The 25,348-nt window shown below is 44.8% G+C and overlaps 1 protein-coding gene across 1 annotated transcript; it reads left to right on the top strand.

Moving 5' to 3' along the window:
• The first annotated feature begins 957 nt into the window (after positions 1–957).
• Positions 958–24,554, top strand: SPAG7 (sperm associated antigen 7). Its single transcript, XM_030187030.1, has 7 exons — positions 958–1,095; positions 7,733–7,800; positions 9,445–9,533; positions 17,606–17,690; positions 17,857–17,946; positions 22,312–22,468; positions 22,802–24,554. The coding sequence occupies exons 1-7, from the start codon at positions 1,011–1,013 to the stop codon at positions 22,915–22,917; spliced, it is 690 nt and encodes a 229-aa protein (XP_030042890.1). The 5' UTR covers positions 958–1,010; the 3' UTR covers positions 22,918–24,554.
• The last annotated feature ends 794 nt before the right edge of the window (positions 24,555–25,348 follow it).

The raw sequence follows: 25,348 nt of genomic DNA, 5'->3' as shown, positions 1-25,348 counted from the left end.
ATCCCCTCTAGAAGCGCTCCAGCGATCCGGGGAGCGACCCTTTGCGCCCTCGCCCTCCGACGCCATTGCCACGAGGAGAAGAATCGGGGAACCCCCTGCCCGCTATAAAAAGGTAAAATTACCTGCTTGCCGCTCCGAGCTGTAACGAACTGGTGTCCCAGTGAGTAGCTGCAATGAACGTTTAAAGAAACGTCGAATTAAACGCCTTTAAAGACGTTTAAAAATATTTTTTTTTTTTTTTTTAAACGGAGCCAGCGGGAGGGGGGAGAAAAGGAGGGACCTGGCACCACCAGGTTTGCACTTGCTCAAAAGAGCCCTCAACCCCAGGCCTCAACAAAACCTAAGGATTAGGCTTGGAGGCCTAGCCAGAGCTGCTGCTGTGTGTGACCACCACCTGCTGAGATAGAGAACATACTGAGGAGTTTCCGGCAGCACATGACCACATATAGGGAGGCAAAAGTTTGCTCTCTATCTCCACCTGCTGGTAGATGGACACAACCCACCAGTCTATGGATTGATCAGCTTGATGATATGGAATCATCTTTCTCAGACCACAAAATAAATAGGGAGCATGAAACAAGGCAAGGAGATCAATTAAACAACAGGAAACAAAGAAAACGTGGTATTAACCTGATTATCCCCAGTTATTTATTATCTGAATCATTATTCCACATTGATCGTCTGGTTGGCTTCTTCAAACCCAAGACGGTGTATAGTCAATTCATTTCGTTGAAAACATACTTATTGTCCACCTGATTTCATTTTTTTTCTCTTGGGTTTTATTCACCTTCCTAGCTCTGGCCTATAATCAACTTCAGCCCTCCCCTCCCTTTACACGTATCAAACTGAGTTATCATTTAGCCTCCGACGCCCTCTGCCTTCTCCTTTAAGAGCCAGATAACCTTGGTTCACTTGTTAAGCAAGGCGCCTTTAAGAAGCTGCTGGTCTTATTTCGCCGCCGACGCGAGGCACCTTTAAGGGAGGGCGGCAAGTTTCTCAGTCGTTCCAAAATGGCCGACCTTCTCGGTTCAATTCTGAACTCCATGGAGAAGCCCCCGACGGTCGGGGACTCAGAAAGTCGGCGCCGGGCCCGCGGTGAGTTCTTTCTAAGCACCGTGACCCATTATCTCCCCCCCATACCCTGTAGTCACCCACTTCTCCCACCCCTGAGTTGCTGCGTCACTTACTCGTACGGTAGGGGAGTCCTACCTCTTACGTGCAAGAGAAGTACCCTAGGTCACGCCCACTCAGCTGAAATGGTTGTTGATTGGGTTCTTGTTAGACGGACTACCGCCCTCCTGTGACTTACCTATAGCGAGTGAAGTATGTGTGTGATTGGAGAGTATTGAAGTCCTCTCTCCATTGCCAGAATACCGCTCTTTTCCGTTTGGTTGGTCATTGGAACTATTCGTTAATTTAGTTATGCCGAATTTCCTGGTGTCCACTCTGATTGGTCAAACTCCTTTTGTTTAACACTGCCTCATTGGTCCGATGAGAACTATTCTCTCTTGTTTCGGTTCTTGCTCTTATAAGGCGTGATTGGAGGCAAGTACCCGACGATGATTGGTTAGCAACCCCGCTTTTTTTTAAACAGTGATTCTTCTTAATCTAATGTTGGGGCTATCAGTATCTATCCGTGCGGTTTTCAGGAAATCCGCATAGGCATGAGCAAGCTTACATTAGCGTTCAGTGGAGGTAGTGCATGCAAAGTTAGCTCATGTCTATATAATTTCCTGAAAACTTGTCTGGCTGGATGTGTCCCAACTGTGGCAAGGACTAGGTTGAGAACACATGGCTAAGACTTAAAAAGTTCCCGCCTTTTTCATCTTATTGGTCATACCTGCACTCTCTTGCATGCATCATTAAGTCAGTTACTCCCAAAACAAGTCTGTGACACCATGTTTTAGTAAAAGAAAATAGAAACGATGGCAGTGGTTCCCAAATCTTGTCCAGGAGGTACCCCAGCCAGTTAGGATTTCAGGATGCATAATGAATATTCACCAGAAGGCATTGAGTCAAATATTCCACATGAAACAGCAGCATGGAATCCTTGTGGATTTCTATTGATAAGTAAAAGAATAGAAACGATGGTAGTGGTTCCCAAATCTGGTCCAGGAAGCACCCTAGTCAGTTAGGTTTTCAGGATACACAATGAATATTCATGAGAGAGAATCGAGTCAAACAAAACAAATATTCTGCATGAAACAGCAGCGTGGAGTCCTTGTGGATAGAAGTGACACCATGTTTCAGTAAAAGAGAATAGAAATGATGGCAGTGGCTCCCAAATCTGGTCATTGAGGCACTCCAGCCATTTCGATTTTCAGGATACACAGTAAATAGTCATGAGAAAGAATTGAGTCAAACAAAATAAATAATGTGCATGAAACAGCAGTGTGGAATCCTTGTGGATAGAAATTCCATGTGTGAAAGGAAGGAGTATTCTGGTAGGGCTGTACTACCATCCGTCAGGACAGAACGAATAGACAGATGAACAAATGTTTACAGAAATTAGGAAAAGAAAATAAGATGATACCTTTTTTATTGGACATAATACATTTCTTGATTGGCTTTCAAAGGTTGCCCTTCTTCGTCAGATCGGAAATAAGCAAATGTGCTAGCTGACAGTGTATATAAGTGAAAACATTCAAGCATTACTATGACAGTCTGACAGGGTGGGAGGATGGGGGTGGGTCGGAGGTATCCATGGGGACATCAAAGCATATCATTGATATTCTAACAGGATGGGTGTGGATAGGTGAGGGGTGGGGTGATCAACAGAGACATACAGCTTTATGGTTTATAATGGGCTAGGAACCCCCAGATCCTTGTTAAGTGAATATTTTAACACCCAACAGATCGAGTAGTAGGGTGGCTCTTTCATATTTCAACTTCTGAAAATTAGCTTTGCCACTGTGTTTTGAACTGTTTGCAGTGATTTATTTGCGCTTTCCTTGCAACTTATGTGTACTGCATTGCAGTAGTCTAGTTGTGAAAGTATCGTCAATTGTACTATTATCCGTAATTATTGTCTAGGAAAGTAGTTTCTGATCCTTTGTAGTTTCCATATTTGTTACTGCTGATATTTGACTGTCTAGTGTTAGGTATTTGTCAAGAATGATTCCCAGTATTTTAAACTGTGTTTCAGTTTGGTATGTTTGGTGGTTTATTGTGAAATTTTGGTGGGCTGTGGGATTATGCGGGCTTGACAGTACCAGGAATTTGGTTTTGTATCTGTTTACTTAATTTGAGTGTGAAAGTTTCTGCCCAGTTTTCCATAAGGTCCAGACCTGTTTTGACTTTGTCCATTATTTCTGTGATGTTGTTGTTGAAAAGTATGTAAATGGTGACATCATCTGCATAAATGAATGGGTTAAAACCCATGATCTCTAGTTTTTTTCCCGAGTGGAGCCATCAATACATTGAACAGTATTGGTGAGCCCTGTGGTAGCCCACATTTGGAGATCCAGGATGTTGATAGCTGGTTGGACATCTTTACAACGTAGGATCTAGTCTTTAGGAAGCCATTGAACCATGTGGCCACTGTGCCGCAGGGTCATCAGTGTTGTGTGGTCTACTAGATCGAACGCGCTTGGCATGTCAAATTACATTAGTAGTATATTCTGACCTTGGCTTATTAAGCTTCTGAACTTCGTTATCAGAGTAGTTAGGACCATTTCAGTGCTGTGTTGTAGTCTGAAACCTGATTGGGATTTATGTAGGATTGAGAATTTTGTTAGGTATTCCATAAGTTCTTGTTACCAATTCCTCCATCATTTTGGCCAGTAGTGGTATTGAGGCCACTGGTCTGTAATTTGTGAGATCGCTGATCTTGTTGGTTGTGTTCTTCAGGAAGACCTTGAAGATCTACATATTTGATCAATAGGATATGTTAATTGCTCTACTTACTCATGTAGCCATCCTCAGTTCATCTTAATGTTTGTTGTTCCGAGATGTTAACATCCCTTTACTGTTGAGGCCCTTTGCACTGTAAACTGCTATGAATCCTTTTGGAAAATGGGTAGTATACAAGATTCCAATAGAACAGAATGTAATAAATGACTGCTTCTTGGAGCAACTGGTCCAAGAACCGACAAGAAGGGGGGCTAATTTAGATCTAGTCCTTAGTGGAATGCAGGGCATTGTACGAGAGGTAATGGTGTTGGATTCGCTGGGAAACAGTGACCATAACATAATCAAATTTGGGCTGATATCTGGAGTGAAATCACTAAAGAAATGTACTGTAGCAGCATTCAATTTTCGAAAGGGTAACTATGGCAAGATGAGGAAAATGGTTAAAAAGAAGCTGAAAGGGTCAGCCGCAAATGTTAGGACTTTAAATCAGGCGTGGATGTTGTTTAAAAATACCATCATGGAAGCCCAGACCGAATATATTCCACGTATTAACAAAGGTGGTGTTTGCACCTGTTCCTGCGGCCAGCGGAGTCCAATCAGGCCAGCAGTACTACGCAGACAAACCCTCTCAACTATACCTTAAGAAACTGACAGGTGGATTAAAGCCTTTAAAACAAAAACACAGAAAAAGAGCCAAGAGAAGCTTCCGTTGGGGGAAAAACACAAGTTTATTCTTTATCCAGAGATTTAGGATAAATAATAAAAATAGTCATAGAAATAGTCTAGAATATGACAGAAATGAGAACATATATAGAAATGGAAATTACAATGGAAAGTGGGAGCAGGACATTCTTTCAAACTTCCTGGCTTGGGAGCCAAAAGAGATGTACACTGCCCAACCTCCTATCTGGCAGAGAAATATTATATAGGGTTTCTTTTCCCTTTCAAGACAAAAGGGAGCACAAGGGGGAGGGGTTGTCACACCCCCTTAGTTAGCACCTTACAGTCAGTCAGGATCTCCTGACAATAAAGAAATATATAGCATCCGTTTATATTTCCTTTTGAAGATGCATTTGGTCTGTTGTCCAAATGTTTTGGACCTCTTCTATTCATTTTTACAGCCTTTCTCACACAAGAAAACCTTTAATTAGTATTTCCCCTATTCTAAAAGAGGAGACAAAAGTTTACTGCTTCCAGTTGCTATAGAGGTGTTAGGTTTCTCTTGTCAATAGAACTATTGCTATTGACTCCAGGGATCAGGGAGATAGTGTTTGAATTGTTCTAGGCAGAGAAGGAAATAAGGTGTTACCTGGTCTTCTGCAAGTGTTATTTCCCTCACTGTTACAAGATAAAGTCAATCTCATTTGCTTTGAAATAGCCCCACACAAAAGATCTGGGAAAGACTTCCGTCTGTAGTATTCCCAGAGGCCTGATCTTGCTCAATGAGAGAGATATTGTGGGCAATCAGGTTTAATCACCTGACTTGGCAAGAGGGGGGAGGTAGAGAGTGAAGTGACTTGCTATTCCAGCAAGCTTTCCCCTGTTTTTGGAAAGAGAAAAACTTCCATTTCTCCCTGTCCAAATATGAGGAATTTATTCTGTATATTAAATAATTGGAGGCCTTCCACCTCCTACAACAGTGGAAAGAAGAGCAAAGAACAGTCAGCATGGTTAAAAGGTGAAGTGAAAGAGGCTGTTAGAGCCAAAAGAGCATCCTTCAAAGAATGGAAAAAGGATTTGAATTAAGAAAATAAGCAACATAAGCAGTGTCAAGCTAGATGCAAAACACTGATAAAGAAAGCTAAAAGAGAACATGAAGAAAAACTCATCGTGGAGACAAAAACTCATAGTAACACCTTTTCAGGTACATTAGAAGCAGAAAGCCTGTGAGGGAATCCGTGGGATTGTTAGATCATGAAGCAGCAAAGGAGGCATTCAGTGAGGACGAGGACAAGGCCATAGCGGAGAGAATGAATGCATTCTTTGCTTTGTGGTCTTTACAGAAGCAGATGTAAGAGATCTACCTGTACCAGAAATGGTTTGGAAGGGTGACAATGAGGAGGAACTGAAAGAAATCTCAGTGAATCTGGAAGACGTACTGAGCCAAATTGACAAAAAGTGATAAATCATCTGGACCAGATGGCATACACCCCAGGGTACTGAAAGAACTCAAACGTGAAATTGCTGATCTGTAACCTGTCATTAAAATCGGCCATAGTACCTGAAGATTGGAGGGTGGCCAATGTAACGCTGATTTTTAAAAAAGGTTCCAGGGGTGATCAGGGAAATTACAGACCGGTAAGTGCCGGGGAAAGTAGTGGAAACTATATTGTAAAGAATAAAATTATAGAACACATACACAAACATGGGTTAATGGGACAGAGTCAGCATGGGTTCAGCCACAGGTACTATATCCGTGGAACACAAGCTGTAAAACATATAAACAAGAAGGAATCAGATCATTACTTCGCCAGTAATATTTCCACAGTCAACATACATCCTATCACAACAGGCTCATTAAACTCAGCTCTTCACAATAACAACAAATGGTGCCCAGAGTGGAATCGTTACAAAGAGGAGGAGATAAAATGCATCTTCTATTACAATTAGAACAAAAATGGATTTTTCATTTGAAGACAGTAGAACCCAAAGGTTTAAATTAAAAAATGGAATGGTGTGATTTTTATTATGGGTTTTTCTGATGTAGCTGTGTATGGGGAGCTGTTTGATTAAACAGTCTATTCAGAGAGCCTGCTATGATAGGTTACCTGGCATTTAAGGCGTCTGGTGTCAGCTGACATATCTGGGTGCCATTTGTTGTTATTGTGAAGAGCCGAGTTTAATGAGCCTGTTGTGATTGGAGGCTCGGCACTAAAGGCATCTGACGTCAGCCGATTTATTTGAGCGCCATTTTTGATATTGTGAAAAGCCGATATCAACAGCCAGAGTGCAGTGAGGTATATGAGTAAGTTGACTGTGGAAATCTTACTGGCGAAGTGATGATCTGGGCCCCTTTTGATTATACGTTTTACAGCTTGTGTTCCACGGACCCTGACCTTTGGCCAGTGTCGGCCATGGAATTGTGATACGAGGATTCACTTCATCTCTAAAATCGAAGTAAAAGAGTTGGTTTGGATTATAATAACAAAAAATGTTTGGAGGTTTTTTAGCCAATGATGACAGTGAGAACTCCTAGAATTGATTAGCTCTGAAGCTAAGGAGCAGTCTGTTGAGGCTTGTCCTCCTGTTTTTTAGAAAAATCGATATAGAAAGTGATAAAAAGTTAAAAATTGAAAAATTGTGTACTCATTTGGAGAGGATTATTTCTAAGTTGTTTATGATATAAGTTATCCTCGGAGGTTCCCTAAATGTACTGTTTGTTTATGATCTGCCACTACAAAAAAAATATACATAAGCCAATGCAGCTCTTCTGTGCACAGTCTATGTTGACGACCTTGGGCAAGTCACTTAACCCTCCATTGCCCCAGGTACAAAAACTTAGATTGTGAGCCCTCTAGGGACAGAGAAAGTACCTGCTTATAATGTGCACTGCATATGTCTAGTAGCACTATAGAAATGTTTAGTAATAGTAGATAATTGTTGCCTTGGAACTGTTATTTTATAATAACTGTAAAATGGGGAGATATAGCAAGGGAATTCGTGTGTCAGGCTGCACTCTTTGAGATGGATTTGTTGGAAGAGTAGGGAGCTCAATGAGTGGTGGTTATGCTGTTTCTCATCACAAACCAAGGCAGCTTCTCCGGACGCAGTTTCTCCTAGTTACCATGACAGGAATGAACCTCACCCCTAAGCCAAGGCATGTAGCGTATGATGGGGCAAGGTGCTTATTCACAATCCTTCCTTCTCTCTTTCCTTCCAGAGCAAGAAGCCCGACTGAAGAAGATTCAGGAGCAAGAGAAGAGGCGAAAGGTGGAGTTTAGGAAACAGGTGAGGGAGTGAACTTGGAGCAGTGGCTGGAATTCTAGTCAACCCTGGAGCTCCAGGCAATTCAGCGCTTTATAAAACTCTAGTTCTATTCTTGGTGTGAGCCATATGTAACCCCCCAACTCACTCTTCTCTCAGACACATGGTCCCAACTCAGAGCTGAAAGGACATCATGCACCTTACGGGGCTCCCAGGTTCTTTCCTTAAGACTCAGAACCTGTCAGTTACCTCTGGCACAATCCCAGAAGTCGCACAGGGTTGAGACTTTTTCAGAACAAAAAGTAATGAAATGGTGATTACTGACAAAGGGTCCCTTTTACTAAGCAGCGTAGGTGCCAACGCGGGTCCAATGCGTGCACTTCCCGATTACCGCATGGACCTTGCAGTAATTTCAATTTTGGTGCGTGTCCACTATGCGTGTCAGAAAAATATTTTTGATTTTCTGGTGCACGTAGCGAACGCGCGTAGGTCATTACCGCCCAAATTCTTTACCGCTAGGTCTTCATGTACATCTAGTAGCGCTATAGAAATGATAAGTAGTAGTAGTCCATGGCTGGTGGTAAGGTCTCAGACCCAAAATGGACACGCGGCAATTTTGATTTTGCCGCATTTCCATTTTTGGCAAAAAAAGGCCTTTTTTTACAGGTGCGCTAAAAAATGATTCTGCACACGCCCAAAACCCGCGCCTACACTACCACAGGCCATTTTTCAGCGCACCTTTGTAAAAGGACCCCACAATGTGCACCTTCTTTGGGTAACATCTGATCAGAACAGAATGAAATTCAAAATGGTCATCAGTCAGGAGCAAGTTTCTGTTTAACTCCTCGACAAGTGTTTTGGGGCTTTCTTTATTGGTACCTGATTTTAATTGATGATGTTTGCTTCTAATCATGCAAAGCATTTTTCTTTTACAGAATGAGACCTTTCTTACTCCTGTGGAACCTCTTCTGAGAATCCTCTGCAAACATTCTTTTTAAAAATGCCTACTACCACGTTCTCTTTGGGTTCAGAGCCTCTGAATGTAGGACATATACTCAGGAGCACTCTAGGCTCCAGAGAGTGTAACTTCCATACGTCTTAAACTGGTGTGAAGACTGCACCAGTACAAAGAACATGGAGAATATTCTTTTTCTATAGGAATCATTACTTGACTGCTCCTTCAGAGCTCCTCGTGGAAATTCCAGGTGTAACGCCCATCCGGGGACCTTCCAGTCACTCCCCCCAGTGACTCTCTATAGGGACTTACTGTTTTAGCAATCCCAGCCTAATAGGGGATTAATTCAAGCATACACTCTTCCTAGACGACTCAGCAGTCACCATGAGCCCTGGATTCCTTCCTTGAATAAAGATAATTCTGGGCTCTTCCACTGTATTGAAACCACTCAGTCTTGGACACCTCCTACTGGGTAATGTCTAGAATACACTACCTCTTGCTATTATTAGTGTTTTGTGTCTGTAAAGACGCACATCATTGGTAAGGGACTACCTTTAGGATCCATTTATGGTTGAGTACATGTTAGCAACCTGTATCATGTTCTGAAGAACCTTAGGAGGAGTCATAGATTCACAATATAAAGATATTCACCTGTAGAATACTTCAAGATCCTAAATTATGTTTGTCTCCTTTCTCTGCCAATTCTGTTTCAGATGGAGAAAGAAGTGTGTGATTTCATCCAGGACAGTGAGCAAACAAAGAAGAAATTTCAGCCAATGGGGAAGATTGAAAGAAGCATTTTGTGAGTTATATGCTTTTCAGAGGACCTCCTACTTTCCAGCTCCCAGAAATATTAAAAATCTGTTTTTATCTGAATGGGACTAGGGTTACCATATGACCAGGTTTCCCTGGACATGTCCTCTTTTTGAGGGCACTGTCAGGCATCCGTCCATTTTTTAAAATTATTTTCAGTTTATGTACACACGCGTGGTCACGGACACCTGATCTACTGGTGTGGCAGTGGCATGGCTACAGGTCAAGCCCAGGCCCCTGAACCGTGGTGGCCAGTCAAGTGCCCTTGTTTTGGGCACTCCTGTCTGCCCTCCTGCACCGTAGCCTGGAAACTTTCCCTCTGCTACAGTTTCCTGTCGTGTATAGGCTGGGTGCTGCAGCAGAGGGAGAGCTTCCAGGGCTGCCGAAGACAGCTTACCTTACTGACGCTACCTTTGGCCCAGAAAATTGAAGAAGAGCAGTGGTGCTGTGCAGGGAACCGGAAGGGAGTGAGTAGGAGAGAGCTGACCAAGGAGGTTAGAAGAACAGGAGATGGAATGACAGCTGAAGACCATGAGGTTGATCTTCCTTCCATCCGTGCAGCCATCATCCCTGTTCACACAAAACAAAGCAAGTACACCTATGAGCTGCTGTATCCATGTTGTCGTTCTTTATTTTTGGTAGCATTTTTATTTGATCTCACTTATATTTTCAAGCATGCATGCCGGCTTGTGCAGCATTCAGATGTACAAGGAGGTTGTACGGATGTACAAAGAGGAAGTATTGGTTTCATCGGTTAGAGTAGTAATTAGTTCTAAATTGTAAATCATTGTGTCATTTGGAGGGGCTGGTTATAGAGACTCCTTGTATTTGTGTAGAGATATTTTCACCTAGTAAAGGTCCACCAAAACAGACGCCATGTTATGAGTATCAGGTACATAACAATCAGACTTACTATTTATAACTATAATTTAAAAAATAAATTATTAGGTTGAGACCTGGGAGCATGTAACATCTTTTTTTTTTCCGTGCCTACGTCAAAAGAAAAGGATGGCATGTGGGAGCTTGCTCCTTTTATTTTGTGGAATGCAGTGATATATTATAAAAATGCACTTGCCTTTTTTATTACTACTATTTCACATAGAGATATTGAATAATGAGGGAAGGGCTTCCTTCATGCAGAAGTTCTATCCAGAGTCAGTCTGAATGTGGCAACATTGTCCAGTTCAAAGAGAATCCACGTGAGTGGAGAACTCAAAAGATCCTACAAAGTATCTCAAGGAGAAAGAAAAGTGGGAACAAAGACCACGGTTTCCAGAGACTGGAGCACACAATATCTTAGGTTGAAACAAGATTTTTATTGAAAATCAAAAGCGACTCAACACAATGTTGTGTTTCAGCCAAATGGCCTGCATCAGGAGTCTGTGTTTAAAAAGAATCAAAACGCCTAACAATAGGAATCATAAAAACCTAATAAAAACAATTAGGGTCTTTAGAAAGACCATTGTTCGTGTAGCAATACTGAATGCTGGGATTGTAAGATTGTGCTGAGTCACTTTTGATTTTCAATAAAATCTTGTTTCAACCTAAGATATTGTGTGCTCCAGTCTCTGGAAACCGTGGCCTTTGATCCAGCATTGGCCAGTTCAGCATACTATTAGCTGTCGAGTTCATACAAAGTTAATTATGTTCAGTGGAAAATAACTGTTGGTTCAGTGGAAAATAAACAGTTGGTTCAGGCTGCTTGCTATGTGACTATTCCATCACTGTTTCATTATTACTACCAATTATTACGTATTAAGGGTAGGTGCAGTGGAAGTAAAAACAGCTTTTTCCTAGTCATCTGGGCCATACCATTCTGAACAAGTGGGTTGTTAATCCCCTCCTATCAGCAGATGGAAGTAGAGAAACTGATCCTTTCCAGTGAACCTGCTGGTGCTCGGCGGAAAACCTCAGTATATTCTGAACCTCTAGCAGATGGTAGGTTGTTCAGGCTGGTGCTCCCGGTCCCTGGCCTAGCTCTCCACTCTGCAGGCCAAGGCCACACAGCAAGGTTGGACCTATTGGCCACACCCAGGAATCCCGGTGTCAGCCCGAACTTGGTCGAGTATGGAGCTTGGTTCCGCTGCCCCAAAGTTGTGCTTTGTACTGTCCACTGGGTGAAACATTGTCCTGTGGGACCTTGCCTGAGTGGTGCAGGTCCCCATCCCCCTCCCTTCTTTGCTCGTACACCCTGTTTGGGTGTTTTTCCCCCTTGCAGCTCCCAGGCTTAATTAAAAAAAAAAATCCTATTCAGCTTGCTTGGTTTAGCTTTATTCTCTTGTTGGAGGAATAAAGCCAATTGAGTTTAAAAAAAATCTGCTTTGCAACCTTTGGTGAGGAGGATGGGGGAAGCTTCGCACACACCCCAGTGAGTAGGGGGGGGGGGGGGGGGGGATGGTGGAGATGCCGAAGTCTGCCTGAGAGTAAAGGCAGATCTGACACACCGGCCACATGGCTGGGCATACCTCCTGGCATACTGTACAGTCTAAAAGATCTGACTTCTTAGCACAGCTGCTGGCTCTGTCTGCCCCTCCTGCGACAGGCTATTTCAGACCAGAAACGAGCTGGGTTGGGGGCTTCCAGGGCCGCTTGTCAACCTCCCTGCTTTCAGTAGGAGAAGTGGGCATTTTGAATCAAGAAGTATGATATGATACTTCATATGTATACCTGTTCTTGATTTGTCCTTGCCATTTTCGGGGCATAGACCATAGAAGTCTGCCAAGCACTGTGCTTGTTCTAAAAACTTCTGAAGTTGTCATCGAAGCCCCTGAAAAGCTCCACTCCAGCCCATCCAAATGTATTCAGCCACGATCAGGTCACAGATCATAGAAGTCTGCCCAGCACTGGCCTTGTTCTTCAACTTCTGAACCTAAATCCGTCCGTCCACAATTAAGGGACAGATCGTAGAAATCTGCCCAGTACTGGCTTTGCTTCCCAATTACTGGTGTTGCCACCTAATCTCCGTTAAGCTTCTTTGGATCTATTCCTTCTAAACAGGATTCCTTTGTGTTTTATCCCATGCATTTTTGAATTTAGTTACTGTTTTCATCTCCACCACCTCCCGCTGGAGGGCATTCCAGGAATCTACCACCCTCTTGGTGAAAAAATACTTACCGACATTATACCCGAATCGGCCCCCCAATCCCGTCTCTTTTTTACCCACCCCTGATCCACCTGTAGGGGGGATCTCGATAGGGCCCTCTGGCTCTTTTTGGCTCCAGATGGTTAAACAAGCCCTGCAGGCAGAAGCTGGTCCCTCAGCCAGTAGTGTGGCCTGAGTCAGATTGTGAGCTGGAGATGCCTCTTCAGGAGGAGGAAGAGGAATGGTCCCATGTGGTCTGGCTATTCCATCAGGAGGAACCTTCTCATCATATTGATGAGATCATGGATCCCCTTGGGATGTTTAAATACTACACATTTGCCCCTGAGGAGATGGAGCGGTACTGGACATACACCAAAGTTGAATGCGCCTGTCGGCCCATTTGTAGCAGTTATGTAGCAAGGGCTATGCTGTGTTGGCTGCAGCAGCTGCCAGTCTCCTGAAGTATCTCGGCTGGAATCTGGTGCAGCCTTCGTGGTGGGCCTTCTTTACGATTTAAGAACATAATAGCCGTAATGGGTCAGACCAATGGTCCATCTAGCCCAGTATCCGGATCCCAACAGTGGCCAATCCAGGTCATAAGTACCTGGCAGAAACCCAATTAGTAGCAACAGTCCATGCTTCCAATTCCATGGCAATCTGTGGCTTCCCTTATGTCCATGTCAATAACAGACTATGGACTTTTCTTCCAGGAAATTTTTTTAACTTAGATATTCTTTTCTCCTGGTCAGTGGCCGCCTCCATGGTGGGTTGGTGCTGGCTGTGGCAGCACCATTGGGTTGCGGCCCGGCCTCCAAGAAGCTTCAGCTTCCCTTTAGGGAGTGCTTGCTGTTTGGGGAGGACCTAGAAAAGTTGGTGAAGGATATGGGGGAGGCTCGGCCTCTCCCTCTCCCTTAGTTGAGGCAGAAGAGGTCTCAGTGGTCCCGGGCCTCTAGGGGCCGCTCCAGGGGAGGGAGCCATTTTTGGCCAGCTAGGCACTCGGCAGCTTGGGCCTCAGACTCAAGTAGACTCTAAGCTCAGGCCCCTTTTGTGGCCCCAAAAGATCTGGAAACTCAGGTTCCTCTGGCAGGGCCAGAGTGGCCAGGCATGCCAAATGAGGGCACGCAGGACCCTCTGTGGTTACAGTGGGGGAGGGTATCTCTTTTCCGCTATGAATGGACCACATTGCTTTACCTCAGATCAGTGGGTTCTGGAGATGGTCAAAGGGTTACTCCCTGGAGTTTACCTGCGCCATTCCTGATGCCATTTTGGTGTCCCCACATGGCTTAGAGCTAAAGCAGCAGGCTGTCACTCTGACCTTGCTGCATCTGATTGATCTGGGAGTGGTAGAACCTGTCCCTTTAGCAGACAGGGTCTGGGATGGTATTCCATTTATTTCATGATCCAAAAGAAGGGCAGATCTTTTCTGCTCATCCTGAATCTGAAGGGAGCACATGCTTGCCTTTGCATGCAGCATATTCTGATGGAAACTCTTCGGTCTGTGATTGGCACGGTTCATCCAGGTGAGTTCTTGATATCCTTGGACCTCACGGAGGCCTATCTGCACATTCCCATCATGGATTACACAAGTGGTACCTCTGCTTTTATGTGCTTGGGCACCACTTTCAGTTTTGGGCTGTGCCCTTTGGGCTGGCCATTGCTCCCCATACCTTTTCCAAGGTGAATATGGTGTTATCAGCGTATCTGCATCACCAAGGCAGCTGGGTTCATCTCTGCTTGGACGATTTGGCTGATTTTGGCCAGGTTGGGCACTTCTCTGGTCATTTTCCTCCTGGAGGGTCTGAGATGGGTGGTGAATTGGTCAAGAATCACCTTCTCCCTTCCCAGGTCCATTTTAACACAGCTCAGGGGACTGTGCAAGCTGATGGTTCCCATGATGTGGGAACACCTGCAGCTCTTGAGTTTTATGGCAGCAATATTAGCGGTGTGCCTTGGGTGAGAGTGTATATGCAGCTTATGCAGTCGGTCCTCTTCTCCCTCTGGGCGCTGGTCTCTTAGGATTTTGAGTGCTTGTTGCCACTCCCTGCCAAAGCGAGAGTCGGTCTGGATTGGTGGAACAGCCCTGCTCATCTCCTGCGGGAGGTTTTGCTGGACTCCCCAGAGTGGGTGGCAGTCACCACCAATGGGAAGCACATTGTCTGGGCTGAGTGGCACAGAGAATGTAGTCTCTGCAGGAAGTGTCTTGGTCCATCGATCATCTGGAAACTTTGGCAGGGCACCTGGCCTTGGCAGAGTTTCTGCTTTTCCTTCACGGGAAGATGGTCCGAGTGATGACGGACAATGCCACAGTGATAACCAACAAACAGGGGAGCAACAGGGGTCATGCAGTGGTATTGGAAGTTGTGTCCCTCCGTCAGTGGGCAGAGAGGTACATGCAGGCTTTCTTGTCTGTCCATAATGCGGGCAAAGACAATGTCCAGGTGGATTTTATTAGCCATTCTCTGCTGGATCAGGAGAATGGGAGCTGGGGGCACAGGCCTTTCAGCTCATTCAGGACCAATGGGGTCCTCTGGTGTTCAACCTGTTGACTACATTCACTATTTCTTTAGCTGCTGGAGGGAGTCAGCCTCTTAGGGGATACATGCCCTGGTACAGTCGTGGCCAAAGGAGGAGCCCCTGTACATCTTTTCTATGTAGCCTCGACAGGCCGGCTATTGCGCAGGATTGTATGGCATCCTCATCTTGTCCTCCTGGTGGCTCCAGATTGGCTCTATCATCCATGGTATGCAGATCTGGTGTGGTTGTTGGTGGCGAAACTGCTCCCGTTGCCTAGGAGACAGGATCTTCTCCCATAAGGTCTGATAGAAATGGAGCATCCAGATCCCTTTTGGCTTACGGTCTGGCCAAGGAGGTTTAATTGACAGGAGACAGTGGGAGCATACTTGGCCCATTATCTGGCCTGAAGCCAGTAGGTGGAGCTTGCTACCATTTTGAGTCACCCAAAACAATAGCAAACACTTACTAGAAATAAGGACTGCCTATATGTGGACTGATAGTTTGCTTTGGTTTGAGTGTATTATGATAGCGGTTACAGCTTCAGCCTTATCATGTGATGCCATCTCCTGTCTGTTAAAGCTCCTTGGTTTCTATCTTGTTCAGATCTTGGAAGTCTTCCATATCCCCGGCTTAAGTGGGGGTTTGGAAGGTTTTCGAGGGCTGGTGTGCTGGGCAGTTGCTGTCCCCTTGGTGGGCTCAGATCCCCGATATCCTGGGTTTTTTGCTCCTTGAAGGTCCAGGTAGCAGCCCTTTCCAGCTTTCAGAGTAAGTACAGGACCTCTCCCTGGCACTGCATGGGGAGATAGTTCAGTGTTTGTGCATCCTTCCTTTCCTTCCTGGGACCTGACTTTAGTTCTCTGGGTGCTCTCTGGGACGACTCTTGAATCTTTTGAGGTTGGCCTCCATCAAGGACCTGATGCTCAAAGATAGTCTTTCTTGTTGCAATCGGCTCAGAGGGTCTCAGAGTTATAGGCTTTGTCTTGCCAGGACTTGTATCTTTCCTTTTCTTAAGATTTGGTTTCCCTTTTCATGGTTCCTTCTGTTCTTCCCAAGCTGGTTTCTACGTTCCATGTGAACCAGGAGGTCTGTTTGCCCTCCTTTGTAGTGGACAGCTCTGATCCTGCAGACCAGAGGTTATACAAGCTAAACATTCAGCAGATGCTGCTACGCTACCTGAAGGAGACTAATTATTTTTTTCTGATCACCTCTTTGTCCTTTTCCATGGCCTTCAAAAGGCCTAAGCAGCATTTAAGGCCTCTATTGCGAGATGGATCAAGACAGCTATTGAAGCCACATACATTTGTAGGAATTGTCAGGCGCCTCCGGGCTTGAAAGCCCACTCGGGCACAAGCTACCTCCTGGGCGAAGGCCCCAGATGAGATTTCTAGGGTGGTGATCTGGTCATTGCTCCATTCTTTTGTGAAGCATTACAGGTTGGATGTGCTGAATGGTGCCTGCTCGGACTTTGGCAGAGCTGTCATTAGGGACTTTGTCTTTTTCCACCCAGTAGATCTGCTTTGATGCATTCCACTTGTTCAGAACACCACAGCCTAGATGACTAGGAAGCTGAAATTATGTCTTACCCGATAATTTCCTTTCCTTTAGTCAGGCTGTACCGTTCTGAGATCCACCCTCAAAAGACTAAGGCCCAAGGCTCATGGGGTATTCTGCGCTTTCCTTTTCAGTTAAACAAACAAACCTGTTTGTTCTGGAAGTATGCCAGGGTGGTAAGTACTACTCTGTGGTGTTATGCTCGCTTGTTGATACAGTAGTTGATGGGCAGGGGTGTGTGTTACAAAGGGACCTTTTACTTTGGCAGATGCATACTGAGGTTTTCACTGAGCACCAGCAGATTATACTGGTGAGTTCACTGGAAAAGATCAGTTTCTGTACCTCCATCTGCTGGTAGGAGGGGATAACAACCCATTTGTTCAGAACTGTACAACCCGATTAAAGGAAAGGAAATTCACCTTTTTCTGGCTTTCCCTGAAGTCCTGTAGACCTCTATCAGACCAAATTTCTCACTGAACAGTCTAACAGGAATTGTGACCTCTGGGACATTTAATATGTGTTTCTTTGACCCAGATTGGGTAAGTCAGCTGTTCCAGTCTGGTGAGATCCCTTCCTGCAGGTAAAAGAGATCCAAGTGGACCATGTGCCTGTCCACCTTAAGGTCATATACCCTGCCAAAATGTCTCTTCTTAGAAGTCAAACCAGACTTGGTGAAATGATGTCCTCTGACTGAGGCCAGCTGAGATCTAGCTGCAGGCAGAGCACATCATGAACATCACCATGTGTGTCCTCTCTGTTGTAATGGAGTGTGTATAACAGGTGATCTGCATGCTATGAGCAAGTATGAACCATTGGTAATAGTGTAAGTAATGCACAACAATCTGTTTAACCCATGCCTGTGCCAGTTCTGGTGTGGCCTTAAGCACTGATTTCTGGTTCTCTTTGTGTCTCAGGCATGATGTGGTGGAAGTGGCTGGATTGACTTCTTTCTCTTTTGGGGATGATGAGGAAAGCAGATATGTCATGATCTTCAAGAAGGTAAGGGTTGTCCAGGGCCCAATGTAGGGAGTCTTATGGGGATGTTCTTGAATCTCTTGTGGGAATATCTCTTGGAGTACTGGGGCTGTCCAGGAGTCCCTCTCAATCCCTTACATCTTCACAAAGGTTAACGGTCACCCTTTGATCCCTATTTTGTTTTGGACAGGAGTTTGCTCCCTCAGATGAAGAACTGGAAGCATATCGCAAGGGAGAGGCGTGGGATCCCCAGAAGGCAGGCGAGAAACGAAAATTGAAGGTACTCTTTCTGAATAGACTGTTGGTTTTATGTATTTATTTGAAAAATGTACAGCCTGCACTATTCATGGCTCTAGGTGGAGAAGGGTAACGAATAAGCAACCAATAGGCCATCACTGCAACCAATGTTATTGTGTGACTCAGTGCTGAGAACACAGAGGTTCAAGATTCAGTTTATTTGATGTGCTACCTATATAATAAAAGTCTAAGTGGCTTACGATATAGTGGTTAGGGTGGTGGACTTTGGTCCTGGGGAACTGAGGAACTGAGTTCGATTCCCACTTCAGGCACAGGCAGCTCCTTGTGACTCTGGGCAAGTCACTTAACCCTCCATTGCCCCATGTAAGCCGCATTGAGCCTGCCATGAGTGGGAAAGTGCAGGGTACAAATGTAACAAAAATAAAATAGATACTATTGGAGATTCTACATGGAATGTTGCTACTATTGGAGATTCTACATGGAATGTTGCTATTCCAGTAGCAACATTCCATGTAGAAGGCTGCGCAGGCTTCTGTTTCTGTGAGTCTGACGTCCTGCACGTACGTGCTGGACGTCAGACTCACAGAAGCAGAAGCCTGCGCGGCCACATTGGTGATCTGCAAGGGCCGACTCCAATATGTAGAATCTCCAATAGTAGCAACATTCCATGTAGAACCTCAAGTGGAGGAGTGGCCTAGTGGTTAGGGTGGTGGACTTTGGTCCTGAGGAACTGAGTTCGATTCCCACTTCAGGCACAGGCAGATCCTTGTGACTCTGGGCAAGTCACTTAACCCTCCATTGCCCCATGTAAGCCGCATTGAGCCTGCCGTGAGTGGGAAAGCGCAGGGTACAAATGTAACAAAAATAAAATAGATACTATTGGAGATTCTACATGGAATGTTGCTACTATTGGAGATTCTACATGGAATGTTGCTATTCCACTAGCAACATTCCATGTAGAAGGCTGCGCAGGCTTCTGTTTCTGTGAGTCTGACGTCCTGCAGGACGTCAGACTCACAGAAGCAGAAGCCTGCGCGGCCACATTGGTGATCTGCAAGGGCCGACTCCAATATGTAGAATCTCCAATAGTAGCAACAGTGGAGGAGTGGCCTAGTGGTTAGGGTGGTGAACTTTGGTCCTGGGGAACTGAGTTCCATTCCCACTTCAGGCACAGGCAGCTCCTTGTGACTCTGGGCAAGTCACTTAACCCTCCATTGCCCCATGTATGCCGCATTGAGCCTGCCATGAGTGGGAAAGCGTGGGGTACAAATGTAACAAAAAAAAAAAATTAACTCTTTCTTAGACCACCTAATCAAACTTAGTGAGGGCGTTAAGAAAATTTGGTGGTAAATAATTCTTAAGAAGAACAAGAAAGAAATGAAACAAAGATGGCCTGGATTTAAGATCCATCTAATTAAGCCTTAATCAGATTTCTTACTATTCAGACTCTATCTGGTAACTTTTTTTAATTTCCAAGAATTCTTTCAGTTGCTCAGGTTCAAAGAAAATATATTTTTTATCTAAATACTTTACTAAGCATTTACAAGGATAGGAAAGAGTAAAACTAGCCTCTAATGAAGGAGTCTCTTCTCTAAGAGTCAAGAATGCCTTTTGTCTGTCCTGTGTGGTCTTCACCACATCTGGATAGATCCAAATTCTATCTCCCAAGAAAGGCTTTGTAGAGTTTTTGAAGAATAATTTCAAGATTGAATTTCGATCTTGTTCAAAATGGAGCACTACCTTACAAAAATCTGAAAAGCTAAGGTGCAGAGTTTAAATTCAGTCCAGGTCACACATACCTGGCAGAAACCCAAATAGCAGCAACATTCCATGCTACCAATCCCAGGGCAAGCAGTGGCTTCCCCCATGTCTGTCTCTATAGCGGACTATGGACTTTTCCTCCAGGAACTTTTTCAAACCTTTTTTAAACCCAGATGTGTTAACCGCCATTACCACATCCTCCAGCAGCGAGTTCCGGAGCTTAACTATTCTTTGCGTGAAAAAAATATTTCCTCCTGTTTGTTTTTAAAAGTATTTCCATGTAATTTCATCGAGTGTCCCCTGGTCTTTGCACTTTTTGAAAGTGGCTTGCCCAAGCTCACAAGGAGCAGCAGCAGGATTTGAACCGAGTATCCCCAGTTGTCAGCCCAATGTTTGTAATGATGTGAGCACCACAACTTTGTGATGGATTGTCCCAGTCTTGCGCCACCAAGACCCTGAAGCAGTTTTTTTCGAAACGCTGGCCACCGTTGGCTTGGTGTGGCAGAAGAGGGACAAGATCTCTCATTACCTCTCGCCTTGACTACTGCAACCTACTCCTTACTGGCCTCCCACTTAGCCATCTATCCCCCCTTCAATCTGTTCAGAACTCTGCTGCACGTCTTATATTCCGCCTGAACCGATATACTCATATCACCCCTCTTCTCAGGTCACTTCACTGGCTTCCAATCAGATACCGCATACAGTTCAAGCTTCTCCTTCTTACCTACAAATGCACTCAGTCTGCAGCCCCTCATTACCTCTCTACCCTCATTTCCCCTTACGTTCCCGCCTGTAACCTCCGCTCACAGGACAAATCCCTCCTCTCAGTACCCTTCTCCACCACCGCTCATTCTGCCTCGCCTCACCCTATGCTTGGAATCAACTTCCTGAGCCCTTACGCCAAGCCCCCTCCCTACCCATCTTCAAATCTTTGCTCAAAGCCCACCTCTTCAATGTTGCTTTCGGCACCTAACCTTTATACCTTACAGGAAATCTAGACTGCCCCAATTTGACAGACTGTACATTTGTCCTTTAGATTGTAAGCTCCTTTGAGCAGGGACTGTCCTTCTATGTTAAATTGTACAGCGCTGCGTAACCCTAGTAGCGCTTTAGAAATGTTAAGTAGTAGTAGTAGTAGTAGATCTCATTTTCAGCGTGAAAGATAAAGTGTTCTTTCAATAAATTTCGCTGGTTTGAGGTGCAAAACTAAACTAATTTTTAGGAGGTTTTTTCTGAGCCTATGATGAACAGAGGATAGCATTGCATCCGCTCAAGCTCCAATAGACGCTATTTTGGTCTAGGAGCTCGGTGAGGCTCTTTTTCCTCCTTTTTAAGAAGGTGGATTGTTAAAGATACAAGCAACACCAGCACCAGTAAGGCAGTGAACCTTTACCAACACATTAAATATAGGAAAATGAAGAGGATGGCTTTGACTAGACCATGAAAGGATTACGAATGAGCATGGAGTATTTAAAAAGACGGGGAGGGGAGGGGGGAATCAAACATATAAACGGCGAGTGACCGTACTCACTCGCAAATGCGCAGTAGAGACTTCCCTCTCTGTCCCGCCCCCGCGTCAATACGTGATGACGGGGGGGGGGGGGGTGGCGGGACAGAGAGGGAAACTGCGCCGCCGAGGTTGCTGCCGCTCCCCTCCCCACTAGGAGTCGCCGCCGCCACCCCTCCACCCGGCCCGGGCCCTCTCTTCCCTTCTGAACTTACACATCCATTCGCCGAACGCAGCAACGCACATCAGCTGAGCTGCAGTGAGCCCTTCCTTCTTTGCCTGTGGCCCCGCCCTCCTGTGACGTAACGTCAGCGAGGGCGGGACACACACAGGCAGAGAAGGAAGGGGCAGCTCAGCTGATGTGCGTTGCTGCGTTCGGCGAATGGATCTGTAAGTTCAGAAGTGAAGAGAGGGCCCGGGCCAGGTGGAGGGGTGGCGGCGGCGACGACTTCGCGGGGGGGAGGGGAGCGGTGGTGACCGCGGGGGAGGAAAACCTCAATACCAGCCCGTTTTTACGGGCTCAACGGCTAGTAATAGTAATAAGGGGTTCAATCACGGAATAATGTAAGGTGTTACTATTGGAATTACGGTTTCAGTTTAATGTAACATGCTGACTATTTCTTTCAGTGTGCATGGCAAAAGTGAAGGTAGTAAGGGGGGAGGGGGATAAGAGAGGGTACTGTTATAAAACAAAAACTGATGATAGCAACTTAAGATTAATGTACATAAGAACGATAGCTTTACAATTTGTTGTGTATGTACTCTAATGGATGTGTTACCAGGTGGAATCATCAATAAAAATGTTGACACATAAAATATTTAAACCTAAAAAAAAAAAAAGATACAAGCAACACCATTCATATCATTTTCAGTCTAGTGGGAAAAAGTGTATTGTGTAAACAGTTATCTAAAAAAAGAATTTTCCACGCCTTATTGGTTAATGTTTAACATACAGAATAAATGTTGTTTACGTTTAATAAAAAACTTGCTATATTGCGAATTGCAACATAAGAGGATCTAGGCGGTTCGCAATACGTATATTGGTTTGAGGCTTTGTATATAGATAATCCTCTGTCAGTAATGCATACTGATTGTATTTTTTTTGTTATCACGGAGTAGGAGTTGGCCCAGAAGGAGGCTGAGGAAGAAGCCTTAAAAGGTCCCATGAAAGTCAATCCCAACACCAACTACAAGGACAAATACAGTCACCTCATTGGCAAGGTCGCAGCTAAGGATGCAGCTCATACACTGGAGGCAAACAAGGCTTACGGCTGTGGTAAGCCCTTCATCTGTGGCCTCTGCCCCCCCCATACTCGACCTAATTTATAGGACTGGGATGGCTCGGGTCACTGACACGGAGACCCCAATCCTTTTAACTCTGGGGCTAGGGATGCCAGGAAATAGGCATAGGGATGGTCTATTTATTGCCTCTAGGATGAGCTCAAGCATTTTGTTATCTGCTTTGGAAAAAGAATATATTCTGCCCCTTTTAGCTGTGGCCAGTTGGAATTATTACTCACAAAACCAATTACAACCTTTAACTCTTGTACAAAGAATCTTTCAGTTCCTTAACTGAATGGTTTTATTTCCCCTGTCTTTCCTCATGCAGTTCCTGTCGCAAACAAGCGGGACACGCGCTCCATTGAAGAAGCTATGAACGAAATCCGTGCCAAAAAGCGACTGAAACAGTCAGAGGATGATGGTCCTGGATCCAGTAATTCATAGGCCCAAAGAACCCGAGAGAAGGGCTGAAGTCCCCCTCCCTTTGCTGTGCTATTTTGTCTCTCAGCCTCCCTCACCACCAGCAAAACTGTTTTGAGCAGGAAAGCAAAGGGCTTCCGTTCAAGTGTCCTTTCTGTTCCTGAGGTTCTAGAAGTCGGTTCTTAATGAAAGAGCGAGCAGAATCCCTTGGCTTTGTCACTGATCTTCTCCGGTACACTTTGGGAAAACTGATGGTGTATTTTCAAGCACAAAAGGCTATTGTCAGGTGCACATCCTGAAAATGATGTTTACAATTGCATAATTAGCGAGTGCTTTCAATACTGAGTGAAAACGAAGGGCTGATTAGATGATCGGTGTCAAACTGAATAGTTCTAACTTTTGGTGGATGGGAAAATTGCTGGCAAACCACTGGACCTTTCTGTTCTGTGCAAAAAGCTGCTGATGTTTTAACTAATCTGACTCATGAATGGAAGAACTTGTGATCTCTTGCTAGGATGTTGGTCATGGACTCAAACTTTAGCAATTACAGTTTGTATTTGGGGATTGGTGGATTATAAGCTTGGGAGGGGGGAGAGTGGGAATTAGTTTGTAAGAAAAAAGAGGGAGTTTGTGAATGATATATATTTTATTGTTGGAGGAGAGGAGCGGACGTTTGCTTTTAATATCTCAACTTTTAGCTTTGGCACCCATTCGCATTGTGTGGTTTATAGATCCTTTGAAGTGGAGGGTCTGGGTAGAGGAGAGCCGATGGTTTTAGTGGAAATTGAGTGAAGTTTGATGGGGATTGAGATTTGAAATAGAAAACAGCCTTTCTTTGCAGTGCTGTATATCTACTTTGAAAAAGCGCTGAAAAACGTACTGGCAGAGAAATACATGGCTTCATATATCGAACAGGCCTCTCTCTGTGAGATAATAAACCCATTCAGTATTTCAAATACCAGTCTCCTTTCCCAATGAGGTAAGACGTGAATATCAGCAAAGACCACCATAGCACTGTCCTGTTACTGCTGAGGTGGACCTGGGGATTTTTCAGTCCACTAACCAGGCAAGTGCCTGGATGAAATCAGGACAGCAAAAATGCTATTCTAACTTGAACCAGGCAGCATCCAAAGAGCTGGATATTCAGTGCTAGTGGGCAAATTAGGCCTGCCGTTGAAATATCTGGGTCAAAGTGTGTACGTAGTGGTCAGCATCTCTGTAACAGTTGACAGCTGTGGGCGTAACATTAGCTTGTAAATGTTTAATGGCTAGAGTCTGTTTTGTACTGCTCCATGTCCAGTGGGATGCCTCTTCCTTTAAACAAGACAAAAATGATTTCATCCTCTTCCTTTGTTTATTGTGGTGCTTAATATACGCAGAAGATCGCAGTGGTTTACAAAATCAAAAGATAAAAGGAACTCCAAATACAGATAAGAAAGACTCAATCTGACAAGAACACACATACCATAACATAATGAATTAAAAAGCAAAATGAAACACAGAATACTCTGTCACTGGTCAGGTCAGCCAGCGCAACCACCAGGTTACAAGAGGGAAAAATCCAAAACCAGGGTAAACAAAAGTGAGTTTTAAGCAGCGTTTTGAACCGTGAGAAAGAAAGTTCAGACCACAAGACAGGAGGCAAGTTGTGCCAGAGCTTCTGAACCAAAAAAAGAAAGCAGAATGGTAGTTTTCATAATGAGCTTGCTTCAGTGAAGGTAAGACCAGGCGCATCGAGTCTAGAGAAAGGAGGGTACACGAAGGTATATAAGGAATAACAAGGGAAGACAAATAAGCAGGTGAACCAGAATGAAGTGTTTTGTGAGTAAGACACAGAATTGTAGAACCAGGAATGGAATTTAATGGCAAGCCAATGAAGAGAAGAAAGGAGAGGAGACAGAATTGAATCTGTTTTGTGGTTGGTTTGTTTGTTTTTTCCTGAAACTTTGAGAATGGAGCCTTTACTGTGACCCCTGCTCAAGGTCTGAAAGCATCTAGAACTCTAAGCTCCAGTGGTGTGCTGGAGCAGGCTCTCACAGGCTCGCAAGAGCCGGTTGTTAAGTTTTTAAGAATTTTGGGAGCTGGTTGTTAAAGTAGGGCCCTCCATGGCTACTTTAACAACTGGCGTCCGAAATGTGAGCTTGGGCCCCCTGCTGAATTATATTTTACTTTGCTGGAGGAGATGCTGGGCCCTGCCAGCCAAGTAAATAGACTACTGCTGCTCCCCGCTCCTTGTTTCCAGCTCTGGGCAACAGGCTGGGACTTCTTGAGCATGTGAGAGAAGTTCCAGCATGCTGCTCAGAGCAAGACATTGGGAGTGGTGGCAGTCCATTTATTGGCTGCCAGCAAAGGTATGCCTAGTGTGCCCGCACGAAGGGAGGGAGGAGCGAGAGTCAAGTGTTGCTTCCCCACCCCACCCCTGGACCTTCCACCTGCAGAGCTGGCTACGTCCGGA

This window comes from Microcaecilia unicolor, chromosome 14, assembly GCF_901765095.1.
Source record: "Microcaecilia unicolor chromosome 14, aMicUni1.1, whole genome shotgun sequence".
In the NCBI taxonomy this organism is placed as follows: Eukaryota; Metazoa; Chordata; class Amphibia; order Gymnophiona; family Siphonopidae; genus Microcaecilia; species Microcaecilia unicolor.
This window is presented reverse-complemented; position numbering and strand designations above follow the sequence as displayed.

Excerpts from the sequence above, each read along its gene's own strand:
- SPAG7 (XM_030187030.1), top strand. The coding sequence starts at position 1,011 with ATGGCCGACCTTCTCGGTTCAATTCTGAACTCCATGGAGAAGCCCCCG. Across the intron at positions 7,801-9,444 it reads AGGTGGAGTTTAGGAAACAG|ATGGAGAAAGAAGTGTGTGA; the intron begins GTGAGGGAGTGA and ends ATTCTGTTTCAG. Across the intron at positions 17,947-22,311 it reads GCGAGAAACGAAAATTGAAG|GAGTTGGCCCAGAAGGAGGC; the intron begins GTACTCTTTCTG and ends ATCACGGAGTAG.